The sequence below is a fragment of the Pan troglodytes genome, chromosome 12 (genome assembly GCF_028858775.2).
Source record: "Pan troglodytes isolate AG18354 chromosome 12, NHGRI_mPanTro3-v2.0_pri, whole genome shotgun sequence".
Taxonomy (NCBI): domain Eukaryota; kingdom Metazoa; phylum Chordata; class Mammalia; order Primates; family Hominidae; genus Pan; species Pan troglodytes.
In genome coordinates this window covers 35,560,479-35,576,680 of record NC_072410.2, presented here as the reverse complement: position 1 = coordinate 35,576,680, position 16,202 = coordinate 35,560,479, and the positions used below count along the sequence as shown (strand labels likewise).

General features: G+C 45.1%; 1 protein-coding gene across 4 annotated transcripts in view; it reads left to right on the top strand.

Moving 5' to 3' along the window:
• The window catches only part of SMYD1 (SET and MYND domain containing 1), a 57,359-nt gene extending 41,157 nt beyond the window's left edge, over positions 1-16,202 (top strand). For 2 of the 4 annotated variants that reach the window (XM_016948914.4, XM_016948915.4), the window contains 4 exons: positions 5,880-5,972; positions 9,134-9,297; positions 11,177-11,345; positions 13,168-16,202. In XM_016948914.4, coding sequence (XP_016804403.2) covers positions 5,880-5,972; positions 9,134-9,297; positions 11,177-11,345; positions 13,168-13,326 — 585 coding nt within the window. In that variant the 3' untranslated portion in view covers positions 13,327-16,202. The remainder of the gene's footprint in view (positions 1-5,879; positions 5,973-9,133; positions 9,298-11,176; positions 11,346-13,167) is intronic. The other 2 variants (XM_063788985.1, XM_054677998.2) reach the window with 1 other exon arrangement.

The window sequence follows — 16,202 nt, the reverse complement described above, 5'->3', positions numbered from 1 at the left end:
AAATCAGATGGGCAAAGAGATTTATCATCTGGTTATCAAAAAGATATTCCTAGTCCCATGGGGATGGGCAGTGTGGAGACAGGGCTAGGTTTAGATTGGTCAACATCCTGAACTCCTGGGTAGCTGTTGCCAGTTGATGGTGAGTCTGTTGAGCAGCAGAGGAAGGCTTGCTGAGGGGAGGTCAGGAACCCAGCTGAGCTGGGAGAGAGAGCTGAGCCGCCAGGTGTCAGAGTAGCCAGTTAAAGCAACAGAGCAGAAATGAGAGTGAAGTATTTAATCACTTACTGCAATAGTGTAAGCAAGAAGCTAAAACCGAAGAAAGCACTGACTCCTCTTGTCCATTTCCTCCAGTGAAGCTGCGCTCAGGGGGAGGATGAGGGGGATCAGCACAGGCATGGAGGCGTCTCACATGACATTCTCTTTTATAAGGACGCAAGTCATACTGGGTTAGGAGCCCACTCTACTCCAGTATGATCTCACCTTAACTAATTACATCTGCAATGACCCTATTGCCAAGTAAGATTTCATTTTGAGGTAGCTTCTGGGACTAGACTTCAACATATGAATTTTGGGAGGATACAATTTAACCCCTAACACTGTGTGTGCTACCATTTATGAACATTAAAAGGCACACACACACACATGCACACCCATGTGCATGCAAGCATACTCGGTTTCCATACAGACAGAAGTAGGAGGACCAGCGATGCCTGGGGTGAAGAGATTGACAGTCACCCCTCCCAGGCAGAGACAAAGCAGTTGGGGTCCAAGGATTTATGTTTTCTATAGGAACAACCTCTTTTCAGAGAATCAAAGGTCTGTATTCTAGGACATGTATATTGGATGCATGTGAGAGGCACTGAGCACTGCATCATGGGCGCTACAGAAAAGAATTTGTTATTGCACTCACCCTCACACCGACCTTTCAGAACCTGCAGATAACATGTCTTATCTGTGAGCCAGTCAGCCTTCCCTCCTGGAGACTGGCCCTGAGTATTTGTTTCATAACTTGCTTCCACACTACTTAATTTATTTATTTTTATTAAGAGGCCAGACCCTCTTTTCTCTATTCTAAAATAAAACAACCATGTGATCATTTCTTTAGATTTTTTGATGTTTACCTGGCAGTTTCAATAGTTCAGTAGGCTATGTGTGGCCTTTAGTTCCCATCCCTTCACTTTAGATTTGCTGTTACCAGCTGGTGACAATACACACACGTCTCCAGTATGAATAGCAGAGTTGGCATTTCTCTTGATATAAAAGATTGATGATTTCTGCTTGAACCTACCTGAATTCAAGGCAAAAGCTTTCTATTATATTTTATATCAAATTGAGTTTCTCTATTAAAACAACTCAAAATAAAAATAACTCACCTATACTAACTGAGCAGAAAAATATTGAGTATATCTTTTTAAAAGCAAATGCTTCCTCAGGCATTAAAAAAAGGCCATCATAATATAGTAGGAAGAATACTGGAAGAAGAATTATGAGGCCTGTGTACTAGTACTGGCTATGACTCTAAACATCTGAGCTTGGCCAAGTCTCTTCCTTCTGGGCCTCAGTTTCCTCATCTGTAAAATGGGGAGTTGGACTAACTTATTAACCATTTCCTCAAGCTGGACTATCTACAATGTCGTCACAATCATTTCCTTTCTTTTCCCTATAATGCTGTACCCCACCCTGATAAGCCTCCATCAGTACACCAGCCTCAAACCTTCAATTGCCATCAAAATCTTTCCTAGCTCCTTAATATATGCGTATGTAAACCTATGTAGAAATAAAAACCAAATATTTTTAAAACGGGAAAATAATAGCAAAACTTATGACATTTTTCCTCAGTTGTGTCTCTGGACTGTCTTTGTTTAGGCTGCTTAGGTTTTCTTTTATAATCATTCTTTTTTAAAATTTATTTTATTTTTATTTATTTTTGAGACGAGGTTTCACTCTGTCACCCAGGCTGGAGTGCAGTGGTGTGATCTCAGCTCACTGCAGCCTCGACTTTCTGGGCTCCAGCAATTCTCCTGCCTTAGGCTCCTGAGTAGCTGGGACCATGGTGCATGCCACCACTGCTGGCTAATTTTTGTATTATTTGTAGAGACGGGGTTTCACCATGTTGCCTAGGCTGGTCTCAAATTCCTGGCCTCAAGTGATCCGTCCGTCTCAGCCTCTTGAAGTGCCGGGATTACAGGCATGAACCACAGTGCCTGGTGGGTTTTCCCCTTTCTCTCTCCAGCCTTTACCCATGGTTTTCAAATAGGAATGTGCCAGGCCGGGTGCGGTGGCTCACGCCTGTAATCCCAGAATTTCTGGAGGCCGAGGCAAGCAGATCACGAGGTCAGGAGTTCGATAGCAGCCTGGACAATATGGTGAAACCCCATCTCTACTAAAAATACAAAAATTAGCCGGGCATGGTGGCCCACGCCTGTAATCCCAGCTACTCGGGAGGCTGAGGCAGAAGAATCACTTGAACCCAGAAGGCGGAGGTTGCAGTGAGCTGAGATCGTGCCACTGCATTCCAGCCTGGGCGACAGAGCGAGATTCCGTCTCAAAAAAAAAAAAAAAGAAGAAAAGAAAAAAATCAAATAGAAATGTGCCAATTTTTCCAGGCTTGGGAACCAACATCCTTCTTACTCCTTCTCCTTCCTCTTTGGCTCCTTTTCCTCTGGCTCCTCCCCTTTCCTCTGGCTCCTCCCCCGTTCATCTGGCCCTTCCCCCTTTCATCTGGCTCCTCCCCTTGTCCTCTGGCCCCTCCCCTTATCCTCTGGCCCCTTTCCTTATCCTCTGGCTCCTCCCCCTTTCCTATGGCTCCTCCCTTCTCCTCTGGCTCCTCCCCCAGCCCCTCAGATCCCCCAACTCCTGCTCCTTCTCCTATGCCTCTGGCTCCTCCCTCCCTCTTCCTCCTTGTTTTCTGTAGAATTTGATGCTCCTGGTGACAGCGGCCTTTCACCGCGGGGGTTCCTTAAATCCTGTCTGCAAATCAGAATGTTCCTGCCTTTTCTCTGAAGAGTGGAGCCAAGTGGAACAGCCCCGTTTCCTTTCTCAGAGTAGATTTATCACATGTTGCACTTATTAATTAACAACCTTTCTGCCAGGTTGTTTTGGGGAATCTTGTAAGTTGCCTCTTTAAAAAAAATTGACTCACTTCCAGAGCTTCAAGTGACACTCCCTTACATCATCAAATTGAGCAAGACTTTGATGAACACTTAACCAGTTAGTATTCTCTTAATCTATCCTACAAGCTACTGATTACTCCAGAAGATTCACTAAGAATTTTGAGATTTAAAGATAATAGAATTTACAGTACATTAGATACTAGGGGTCATAAACTATACATGATTTTGTGAGTCATTACTTGGGCAATAAGCTATGGCTATAACTAGAAATGTAGGTTTGACAGATTGATGGCACACCTCTGGTCCACCAGTCACAGAACTCTGCACAACCAGGCAAGACATGGGCTTAATTCCAATAGGCTTAGGAAAGCAGTCACACACTGAAATGACTTCTTTGGAACAAAGACATGATTTGAGTTCACAGAGGGCTGAACAGCATTCCAGGGCATAAGGCAGCAGCTGGTAGCAGGCAGGAGGGCAGCCAAAGCCAGAAATCTCAGCCAAATCAAAGGTCAAGACAAAGGTTAAGCTAGGAGTGAGACCTGCAAGTAGAAGCTAGCGCACTGATGGGTGCATCCATTGTCAGAGTCAGGCCATGGAACAAATACAGGTAGACAGAATAACTAACTCCAGGGAGGCCCAGATACAGAAGGATATGGAAACAAGGATAGCCAAAATTATAGGGATAGCCAAGAGCTACACAAAAGCCAAAGTAGGTGAGGTGGGCAGAAGAACAAATATAGTACCCCTTTCCTTAGGAGAGCCTGACCCTGAAGCAAGGTGTCCTGGCCAGAGGACTTTCATACTGCAAGATGAAAACCCACGGCAGAACTGGTCCAGGACAGCTGGAAGAAGGAGGGAAGATGGTCTACAGAGGGGGATACATTTTCATTGGAACAAAAGCCCATTCTCTTGTTACTTTTTGGTAGTTTACTGAGAGTGACTTCACAAAACAATGTAAACCGCAAATCGAAAGGAAGCTGTTGAGTCTAACTCTTTAGAGTGAAAAAATTGGACAACCAGAGAACTGGTTAAATAAATTATCCTAGCTTCATATAGCGGAAAACTTTACATTTATTAAAATGATGATATAGATAGTTTTATATTGATATGGGAAAATGTCTACAATATACTGAGTGAAAAAATGCTATAGACAGATATATGGTATAATTCCAGTTAGAAAAAATAGTCAATCCTATTGGCACATACACACACATATGCATGTGTGTGCACACGGACTGAAATTCAGCCAGTGCTTACTGGTAAAGTCATTTAGACATATCCATTGTTTAATTTAATTTAATCTAATAATTTAATTTAATTTTCTTTTGAGACAGGGTCTCACTCTGTCACTCAGGCTGTAGTGCAGTGGTGTGATCTCGGCTCACTGCAACCTCCGCTTCCCGGGTTCAAGTGATTCTTGTGCCTCAGCCTCCCTAGTAGCTAGGACTACAGAGTGCGCCACTATACCTGGCTAATTTTTGTATTTTTAGTAGAGATGGGGTTTCACCCTATTGTCCAGGTTGGTATCAAACTCCTGACCTCAGGTGATCTGCCCGCCTGGGCCTCCCAAAGTGCTGGGATTACAGGCGTGAGCCATCGTGCTGGGTTGACATACCCATTGTTGATGGTCACTGTCTGTGCTTTGATTGGTCAGTGCTTTTTCTGTATCAGTCATTAAGTATTTTAAATATTATTTCTGTATGCATGCATAGGAAAATATTCCCCCAGATACTAACTGTAGTCATTAGGTGGGTTCTAGGGATTTCTTTTTTTTTTTAACCATACTTTTTAATATTGTTTTAATTTTCACAACTTGCATATGTCAATTTTACAGTCAGAATAAATAATAAAGTTATTTTCATTTTGGAAGAAAGTTATAAAAGATTTGCTTAAGCAAAAAAAAAAATGTTTCAGAAAAGGACTTCTGATAGGAATAGGCATAGCATGTAAACTTCTTGTTTGGACTTTGAGAAATTTGGCTCTTTTTCTTCAAAATTATTATGTCCCTGTGGGAACTGCCTTCTTAATTATGGCACTTCCTTGCCTCAAATATCAATACCTTGTTTTGTTTTGTTTTGTTTTGGTAAGATCACTAGGCTGCTTAGGCAAATATAATAATCCTAATGAGTCTAGATTTCACAGGAACAGCTGACAGATATTCTCCTGATATCCTTTTGGTCAAGACAAGGAAATACAGGCTGGATGCTAAGACATTTGGAAGAGTTTGAATAATTATAATCACAAGGACCCTCCTTAATGAACTCGAAGACAAATTGGAGTATGATTTTTGGGTCAAGTCCCTGGGCTCTGTCTTTAGCCCTGTGCTGGCTGGTATTTAAATCAATGACTTGGATGAAAACAAAAATGTAAGGATGTACCTGTGGAATATGTGGTTGACTTGAAACAAAGAGGGAGAGCAGCAAATATTTTGGGTGATAGAATCCAAAATGCCAGAGAAAATACAATAGGGATCAATGTCAGGTTCTGCCCTGGGGTTCAAAGGGCCAGGAATTTGCACAGGCTGGGATGATTGGCTGACAGCAAGGGTCTGGGACTTGGCTTAATAGAAAACACAAGTCAGAAATATGATGAGGGAACTGGAATAGCTACAGGATCTTGGGTAGCATTTACAGGAATGAGGCATTCAGAATGAGGAAGACATTAACCTTGTGCTACATTGAATGTCAAAGATGGCAACTATTCAAAGGTGGAATGGGTTGCCTCATGAAGCCATCTCTAGCTCAATGTGTCTCTCTTTCCCAGCCCTCTCAGGAAGTGGTGAAGGAGATGATACAATTCTCCAAGGATACATTGGAAAAGATAGACAAGGCTCGTTCCGAGGGTTTGTATCATGAGGTAAGAATTCACTTGTTATAGAGGATGGGGGTAGAAAGGAGGGTGGAAACATTCTCCAGTGAGGGAGGGAAATGGCGTGAGAACGGCGGCAGGGGAGGGGAGCTACCAAGCAGGTTATTTTTCTAGAAGATGTCCCTTGGTTGAGGTCATGACTCTTCTTGTCCGTAAACCTTTAGCATCTCTTAGGGATGCGTTCTCAGTGACTGTTTAACCCAATGAAACTGGGTCTGAGGGGAGCAAATGCAGCCAGACACTTGTCCCTGGGGGATCTGTGACAGCTAAACGTGGTATCAGAGATGGGGGAATGCAAATGCCAGTGGACATACTGGGAGTGAGTTGCTTGTTTTCCCATAATTGAATGCATGTGCCAGCTACAATTTTCAGTCTCTCCCAACTGAGCATTCAACCTTGGCTCTTGAAGCACCAGGGATTCTCAGCTGGCTCTACACTAGAATCACCTTTGAAAAATTTTGATGCTCAGGCCCCCACTCAGGACAATTTCACCAGAATCTCTGGGCATGGGACCCTGATATCAAGATTTTTAAAGCTCTTGGGTGATTTCAATGTGTAACCAAAGCCGAGACCCACTGTCAAACACTGGCCTGCGGGGTATTTGTATTGAATTAACCTGGGCAGCTTATTGGAAATACTGATTTCCATTCTCACACTCTAAGATGTGACTCATTCAATCTGCAACAGAAAACAGGGACCATCAATTAGTATTTTGTTCCCCAAGCTCGCTAAGCAACTCGAATGTTAATGTCACTAGGGCATGCAGATTTGGGAGATTAATTTCTATTCATTTCTATTTCTATTTCTTTTTTTTTTTTTTTGAGATGCAGTCTCGCTCTGTCACCCAGGCTGGAGTGCAGTGGCACGATTTCGGCTCACTGCAAGCTCTGCCTCCCAGGTTCACGCCATTCTCCTGCCTCAGCCTCCCAAGTAGCTGGGACTACAGGTGCCGCCACCACGCCTGGCTAATTTTGTGTACTTTCAGTAGAGAAGGGGTTTCACCATGTTAGCCAGGATGGTCTCGATTTCCCAACATCATGATCTGCCCGCCTTGGCCTCCCAAAGTGCTGGGATTACAGGCGTGAGCCACTGCGCCTGGCCTCATTTCTATTTCTATTTCCCTTCTCCTCTTCCTCCTTCTTTACTAACTCATTTATTGCACATTTCTAAACCCTTACTGGGGTGGCCAACACAAGACACTCTCCTTGCCTGGAAGGAGTTCTGTCAGGTGGGTAGACAGTCACACACACAAAGTGTTATTGTACAACATGGAAAATCTGTCAGAGGCACGAGGTGGGAGCTGGAGTGAGCAGGAGGGCCCCACTGGCTCCATTGCCCTGGGTTCTCTCCTGTTCGTTTCTTCTCCTTCTCCATTCAGACTTGGCAGGGGTAGGTGTGGCTCTGGACACTGCCTCCATAGGTTTAAGAGGATTGTTTTCAGGATGAATTGATTGCCACCATCATTTTTCCACTCCCCGCCACCTCGGGGTGGCCCCCACCACCTCAGGTTGCCTCATGAACTCTGGGAAAGTCTCAGAGCAAAATTAGTTCTCACTGATTTCAAATGGAATTGTATGACATTTCTCCCATGAGAGCAGCAAAGGAAGGAGAGGAGAACAACAAACACCTAAAATCTAGAGACCACTAGACTTTGTAGGGTAGGGCCTAATCCTATGTCTATACAAGAGTCAGTCAGAAAAGCCTGACTCCAGGACGATTGCGGTCAGGTCCATCTTTTTCCTCACCAGGGCCAAGGCTGCATCCTTCTGGGGATGTTTCCCAGCTTCCTGGGAGCCTCCTTCTCTGCTCATCCATCTTGTACACTTCAGTAGGACATAATTATTCAAACTCACTGAGCCTCAGGACCACCCAGGGCCTTATACAAACTACACATCCAGGGTTTTTCTCCCAGATATTTGGTTTCAATTGGTCTGGGGTAGGACTTGAACTTCAGTGTTTTAAAAAAGCTTTCAGATGTTTCCAAAGCACAGTGAGTGGAGAATCACAGGAATGGTGGTGAAGCTGTGGCTCAACTGCTTGGTTTCAGTGCTCACCATCTGTGTGACTTTGGCAAAGTATTTACCCTCTCTGTGCTTCAGTTTTCTCATCTCGTAAAATGGGATTATTAGTAGTACTCATCTCAATGTGTTCTTATAAGATATATAAATATATTTGTATATGTATATATGTGCATGCATATATATATACACACACACACACACACACATATCGATATCTTTAGAGAATTGGTTCTAGGACTGCCACAGATATTAAATCTTCAGATGCTCAAGTACCTCGTAAAAATAGTGTATTTTTGCGTACAACCTATGCACATCCTTCCATATACTTTAAAGCATCTCTGGATTACTTATAACACCTAATACTATGTAAATGCTATGTAAATAGCTGTTATGCTGTATTGATTTGTTTGTATTGTTTTTTGTTGTTGTATGATTCTTTCTTTCTTTTAAAATATTTTTGGCCAGGTATGGTGGCTCATGCCTGTAATCCTAGCACTTTGGGAGGCTAAGGTGGGCGGATTGCCTGAGCTCAGGAGTTGGAGACCAGCCTGGGCAACATGGTGAAACCCTGTCTCTAGTAAAAATACAAAAATTAGTCGGGTGTGGTGGTGTGCACCTGTAATCCCAGCTACTCAGGAGGCTGAGGCAGGAGAATCGCTTGAAGCTAAGAGGGGGAGGTTGCAGTGAGCTGAGACTGAGCCACTGCACTTCAGCCTGGGCAATGGAGTGAGACTCTTGTCTCGAAATACATATATATATTTGACCTGCAGTGGGTTGAATCCATGGATGTGGAACTTGTGCATATACAGATCTGACTGTACATATATGTGTGTGTTTGTGTGTGTGTGTATGTATAGCTTTCATAGCTTCCTGCTACCTATTGATTTTGGAAACTCCTCGCTGTGCTGCATCTGCCATGTCTCACACCATTACCCTTCCCATTCTTACACCTTAGCCAACAGGACCACTTTGCAATTCATACCCCAAACCCGTGCTTTCCCACCTCTGTCAGCAATTGCCCCAGTCTTAAAAAGAATGATTGTCTGGTATCACCATGATGGTCGCGTATGTGAATTAAACTTGTGCTCTGGTGCAATGGTAATGGGCAGGGCCTCTGTCTCACTCTAGGTTGTGAAATTATGCCGGGAGTGCCTGGAGAAGCAGGAGCCAGTGTTTGCTGACACCAACATCTACATGCTGCGGATGCTGAGCATTGTTTCCGAGGTCCTTTCCTACCTCCAGGCCTTTGAGGAGGCCTCGTTCTATGCCAGGAGGATGGTGGACGGCTATATGTAGGTGACGATTCTAGGTCTCAGATAGTCTCCTGGAAGTGTGTCTATTCCAGGGATGGCAAATAGATGGCACATTTACTGGTGCCTCTCCCTCCTATACCCACAGCAGGCGTCAGTAATCCATCATGGTTCTCTTTTTGACTGAGTCTTTTTATCATGGTGCTCCAGTGTTAATGACCAATCAGAGTTTGTGCTTGAGATGAAACCTATTTGTCATCCCTGGTCTTTCCCAAATTCTCCAGCACATCTATCACTTGGGTGGCATCTTCTGCTTTTGACTTCCTTCAGGCTAACCCCAGCTTGATTTTAAGTGATTGGACCCTGCCCTCCACCCTGTAATCAACACAGGCAATTCTAGGAGCTTTTATTTATTTATTTATTTATTTATTTATTAAAGAGCCATCAATCACTTTGCTTAAAAATTGTAAAATTCTGGCCGGGCGTGGTGGCTCACGCCTGTAATCCCAGCATTTTGGGAGGCCGAGGCGGGAGGATCATGAGGTCGGGAGATAGAGACCATCCCAGCTAACATGGTGAAACCCCGTCTCTATTAAAAAATACAAAAAATTAGCCAGGCATGGTGGAGGGCACCTGTAGTCCCAGCTACTTGGGAGGCTGAGGCAGGAGAATGGCATGAACCTGGGAGGCGGAGCTTGCAGTGAGCCTAGATCGCGCCACTGCACTCCAGCCTGGGCGACAGAGCAAGACTGTCTCAAAAAAAAAAAAAAAAAAATTGTAAAATTCAATTCCCTTGCCTTCCATCTGCCAATACCCTCTCTTGCTTTCTGTGTTTATGTTGTCATGCAAATTTGTGTTTCTGGCCAAATAAGTTGACACAAGTTCATTTCTTTGAGAGGATGTTAGTCATAAGCAAAATGTAGATAAACTGTACAACATGCTAAGGAAGCCCTGCAAAAGGGTGCCAACCAGGTGAAAATACAATGCTGTCTCAAAAAGGACATTTAAATTATTTTTTTCTCCCTTGACCTTCCTACCACTTTTTGGGGAGCTGTCTGAGGTACTCCTGAATGCTGTGAGCTTCCTGTGCTCAAGCTCAGATAATATGGAGTCTACAGAGGCAGGGAGGCCTCCTTGAGCTGCAGTGGGCTCCTCCCAGTTCGAGCTTCCCAGCGGCTTTGTTTACCTACTCAAGCCTCAGCAATGGCGGGCGCCCCTCCCCCAGCCTCGCTGCCGCCTTGCAGTTTGATCTCAGACTGCTGTGCTAGCAATGAGCGAGGCTCCATGGGTGTAGGACCCTCCGAGCGAGGCGTGGGATATAATCTCCTGGGGTACCATTTACTAAGACCGTTGGAAAAGCGCAGTATTAGGGTGGGAGTGACCCAATTTTCCAGGTGCTGTCTGTCACCCCTTTCCTTGGTTTGGAAAGGGAATTCCCTGACCCCTTGCACTTCCCGGGTGAGGTCATGCCTTGCCCTGCTTCGGCTTACACTCGGTGCGCTGCACCCACTGTCTGACAATCCCCAGTGAGATTAACCTGGTACCTCAGTTGAAAATACAGAAATCATTCGTCTTCTGCGTCGCTGACGCTGGGAGCTGTAGACTGGAGCTGTTCCTATTCGGCCATCTTGGCTAGAGTCCCCAAGCTCAGATAGTATGATCCTGGTCCCTTTTTCTCACAAGGAGTTGGCTGGGCAGCCCAGGCCAGAGTTTCAGCTGTCACAGCCTCGCTGTGTAGAATGTTTGGCAACTTGTTCCATATCTCTGTGCCTCAGTTCCCCCTTGGCGGCTACAGAAGCCTTGCAGTGCTGAGGGGAAGACAGATGGGCTTAATCAACAAGGGCACTTTATACATTATTAAATTAAGTGCAGATATAAGGGTGATTGGTATGATGTATGATTATCTGCTATGCTCCCACAGGAAGCTCTACCACCCCAACAATGCCCAACTGGGCATGGCCGTGATGCGGGCAGGGCTGACCAACTGGCACGCTGGTAACATTGAGGTGGGGCATGGGATGATCTGCAAAGCCTATGCCATTCTCCTGGTGACACATGGACCCTCCCACCCCATCACTAAGGACTTAGAGGCAAGTAGCGTCTTGAGGCTGGTGTTCCCTTCCTGGCCTGAGCTTTCTGAGGATGACAGTGTGAGTTCAGGTGGACTCTGCTTTAGAAAAGTCCACATACTCCCAGCTAGACAGAAGGGAACTCAGAAACGCTTTAGCCCACTACCCTTGTGTGTTAGACTGTTCGTGTTACCATAAATGAATACCTGAGACTGGGTAATTTATAAAGAAAAGAGGCTTATGTTGGTTCATGGTTCTGCAGACTGTATAGGAAGTGTGGTGCTGGCATCTGCTTCTGGTGAGGGCCTCAGGAAGCTTCTAATCATGCCAGGAGGGAAAGGGAGCCAGTGTGTCACCTGATGAAAGAGGGAGCAAGAGAGAGAGGCAGAGGTGCCAGGCTTTTTTCAACAAGCAGATCTGGTGTGAACTCAGAGCGACAACTCACTCCTACCAAGTGGGTGGCACTAAGCAATTCACGAGGGATCTGCTCCCACGACTCAAGCACGTCTGCCAGGCCCCACCTCCAACACTGGGGATCACATTTCAATGTGAGATTTGGAAGGGACAGATATCCAAACCATATCACCTTGCTTCACACATGAGGAAACTGAGGTCCAGGGAAGGAGGACAATCTGTCCATAGTCACATAGCAAGCTAATGGCAAAGCTGAGACTTGAAGCCTGAGTCTGTTGAATCATAACACCCCAAGCCTGGGCTGAGGAAGCGTAAACAATGGGGTGTGTGTGTGTGTGTGTGTGTGTGCATGCACACAGCCATTTATATTAGAAAGTATTCTGTGTAACATGGAGTGGAGTTAGGGATCACAGGCTCTGGAATCAGACCTCCAGGTTGAGTTCCAGCTTCACCGCTTTCTGGTTGTGTGATTTTGCAAATATTGAATGTATGGCTGTCAGTCTCCTCATCAGTAAAATAGGGGGAAAGGATAGGGTCGTGATGCGTGTTCATGAGTTAATGTGTGAAATGCACTTAATGCCTGGCAAATGGTGCTGCTGATGTCCTTGGTGCTTTGAAAGGCTGGTTTATTTGAGAGTGACAGGGCTGTCCTCAGACAGTACAGTCTAGGGAAGGTGGACAGACTTTGGTGTTATAAAATGTAGGATGACTATGACATTTAGGACTGGCGTGGTCTCAGACATGGATGTCCTCTTACTATTCAGATCCCAGGTTTCCTCATCTATAAAATGGAAATAATATATTAGCCCCTTAAAATTGGCAGGAGGACCAAGTGAGGGGCAGAGAAGCGGACTAACTAGCTTTATGTTTAGGGTACCGAGCCTGTCAAAGGCAGAGCCTTTGTCGATTTTACTCACGGCTGTATCCTCAGCCTCTGAATGCCTGGCCCTTAAGAAATATTTCTTGAATGGACATGTGGGAGGATGAGGGCTCTTCTGTGTGTCACACACTGTCATCTTCCCAACCCACGGTAAGGTACGAAGCCACAAAATGGGTGAAAAAACTGACGGCTGAAGCGATTACATCTCTTGCCTGAGGTCCCACACTAGTATCTGCAGGGGCCAGGGTTCAAATCCAGGTCCCCACTGGGCAGTTCCTGAGAACAAGCATTCTTTTCTGAGAACGGTTCCTTCAGCTACTCTCTCAGGGTTCTGACTCCCTCTCCCTGACAAAGTGGGCCCACTGCCAGGACATTAGGCCCTTGATGAATGAGTGTGTGTGTGTGTGTGTGTGTGTGTGTGTGTGTGTGTATTCTGAGGGGGTAGAGTTGAATCTCCGTGGCTGGAAATAATTTACCCCAAGGTATATCAGAGACCAGCATGTCCTAGGGGCTTGCTATCACTGTTTACGGTGTATCTGTGTCCCACAGGCCATGCGGGTGCAGACAGAGATGGAGCTACGCATGTTCCGCCAGAACGAATTCATGTACTACAAGATGCGCGAGGCTGCCCTGAACAACCAGCCCATGCAGGTCATGGCCGAGCCCAGCAATGAGCCATCCCCAGCTCTGTTCCACAAGAAGCAATGAGGACTGCCCAGTGGAGGAGGGGCGATGTGGCTGGGGAGCTAGGGAGAGACTCTGGAGGTGGTGGGTCTCTGGGGAGACCCCTAATGAGGAAGTTGAGGTAATGCTTAACATTGTTGCTGTGAGAATTTACTGCCCTGTGTTTCCCAGAGCCATTTTGGCTCAATTCAAGTCTATTCAATTCAAGTTAACTCTAGCCCAGCCCAGATCAACTCCTCCTACAAATATTATTGGATGATAGGCCCTAGAACCCAATAAAGGAGCTCCAAATGTCATTGGGTGGGGAAGCAAAATGTAGAGAAACATTTAAAGCACACTGTAATAATAAATGCAATTATAAACTATATGGAGGAGGGTGCAGAGGAGGGAATGTGTCTGGTGTGTGATGTGTGTGTGTGCAGTGGGGGTATCACAGAGAGTATGACATCTGAGTTGAGGGTAGCAGGTGCCTGGAGTCTCAGGTGGCTGCTCACCCATCTGTGCAGGTGTCTCTGGGGCTGCTGGTCTCACCTGTGGTCTGCAATAGACACAATTGGCTGAGCAGGATATGTGATACTGTGTGGTTGGTGTGGAGTTTTGAAGAAGGGGCTGTGTTTGGGCCACTTAGGCTCTACTCAGAGACCTGAAACCACTTCAGAATGGTGCATATGTCGAAAAAGCTGGCTGGGGGCCTTGCCCAAACCACCTGAGGTCTTAAAGTCCGGGGAAAAAAAAATCTGGGTTCCAACTAGAATTCTAGAAATATTTCTAGAACACACAGAGAGGGAATAAGTCCCTCTATCACCCTTATCACCAAACCTTGTGGTTCCCTGTGATTTTAGATAATGTCTGATATTTTTCTGGCTATTTGCCTAGTAGGATTTAAAAAATATTTTCAAAGTGAAGCTGAGAGAGAATCTTGGAAACACACATACCTGTTGATCATGGGCCCTGCAGAATTGGCCCTTGGGGGCTTTATTTGGTTACATGTGCCTGGGTGGTCTTTACCAGCTTAGACTCTATCATGGGCCCCCATGAAGCTCCATTCTCAATATTGAATAATTATTACTTCCCTTGTTGAGTTTCTTTTTCTGTCATGCCCTGGGGGCTTCTGCTCTTCTCACCAGAAAGAACATTTGAATCTGGATTCTTGTACACCTGGGTTAGACCCTCTTCAGAGGTGTGGCCAATTTATCCCCATCTCCTGGAAGGCTGTTGTGATTTCCATCTAAGAAATGAGGGTCTTGAGAATCAACCAATCCCAAGATTAGCCTGTTATCCTGTTATCTACTGAGACCCCAAATTTCTCACCAATGTTTTGGGAGATCCTGGAAAAGATCCCTTCAGTTTGGGGTGTCACCAAGACTTCTACACAACCCAGGACTACCATTGACCTCAGAGCTGTACCCCACATCTTGAAGTAAATTGATCCCACCAGGTCCCACATTTGTTATCTCTGCCTAAATGTTAGCTTCTCCATCCTCACCACATGATGACCTACTGTGTCCCTCTGAGCACTACCCAGTGGCTGAAAACTCTGCAAATGGGCCACACTTTTGCAAAATACTTGTATCTGACACTTAGGTCTTGTTTGAAGATTTTCCTTTCTGGAAGGTTTTACAAGAAGACTGATAGTCTTTCAAGCCCCCACATCACAGGCTTAGGGACGGCACTAACCTTCTCCCAGGGATCTAACTGGCAAGTTCAAATTATCACTCTTTTACCTTCATATAAAATGTCTCCCCCAAACCTTTTTCCCTTCTTTGTCATTGTTATCTGCTAAGCCACTGGTCATTTCCCCATATTCGTAGTCTTTTTTTCCATCCTATCTTTCTAATATTTGTTGTCTTTAACAAACTGTGTTCTGTGTCTGTGCTCCTCCTTCCCTCTCAGACCATTGGAATGCAAGTCCTTCTTCCCTTTGGAATGTACTCTGGATCCCTTCCCCTGCTTTGACCCCCAGACTTTGCTCCATCTATTATTGCTTCTCCATCCTGGATCCTTGACATTTCTCACCCCACTGGCCTTCTCAAGTGCAATCAGTAAAAATGCTGAGAACTCTTGGATCTTAATCTTCATGACTGAGTTTTTTTTAGTTGTATAGTTATCATCTGCCTTTCTTCACTTTGCATTTCTTCTTGAATCCATTGCAGATTGACTTCCACTCCCACTCCTTCACTAAAAGGGCTCTTACCAAGATCAAATCTAATGGGTACATTTTAGTTCCTATGTGATTTGGCCTTTCGATGTCAATCATCACTCCCAGCCATTGATTTTGGTGACCCACTTCCCTGTGATGATCTTCTGATCTAGTTTCTCAGGTTCCTTCGCTGGTCCTTTTTCTTTCCCTGCCCCTGACATATTGACATTTCCTGGAGTTGGTTTTGTCCTTGATTCATTCTCATGTCATTCTGCACACAGTCTCTGCATGAACTCAGGCAGACCCTTCATTTAATGACCACCTTAGGGCTGATGATTCTCAAATCTGTATTCCCCGATCTTGCATTTGAGCTCCAGCCCCACTCATCCTCTCGGATGTTCTGCAGGCCCAGCAAACTCATCATGTCCAAAGTGAAACTTTTTCTCTTTCCTGTCTCGTCTCCTCTGATCTGTTCTTTCTTGGAACACCACCCAAGAACGTCACCTCCTCCATCAGATTGTGAGCTCCTGGAGGGCAGGAGCTGTGTCCTTCTATTCATCTTCCTATCCCCAGAACCTTGCACAGGTCCTGGAATGTGGTAGGTGCTCAGTAAATGTGTGTTGAATAAATGAATGAATGAATGAACAAATGAATGAATTTGCTTACTTCAAGGCAAAAGAACCATGAAACTGTATTTTGAGTTTCTATGTTATAGCAGTCAGCAAATCCTATTAAATACTTTGTGTTTCCAAGCAAATAA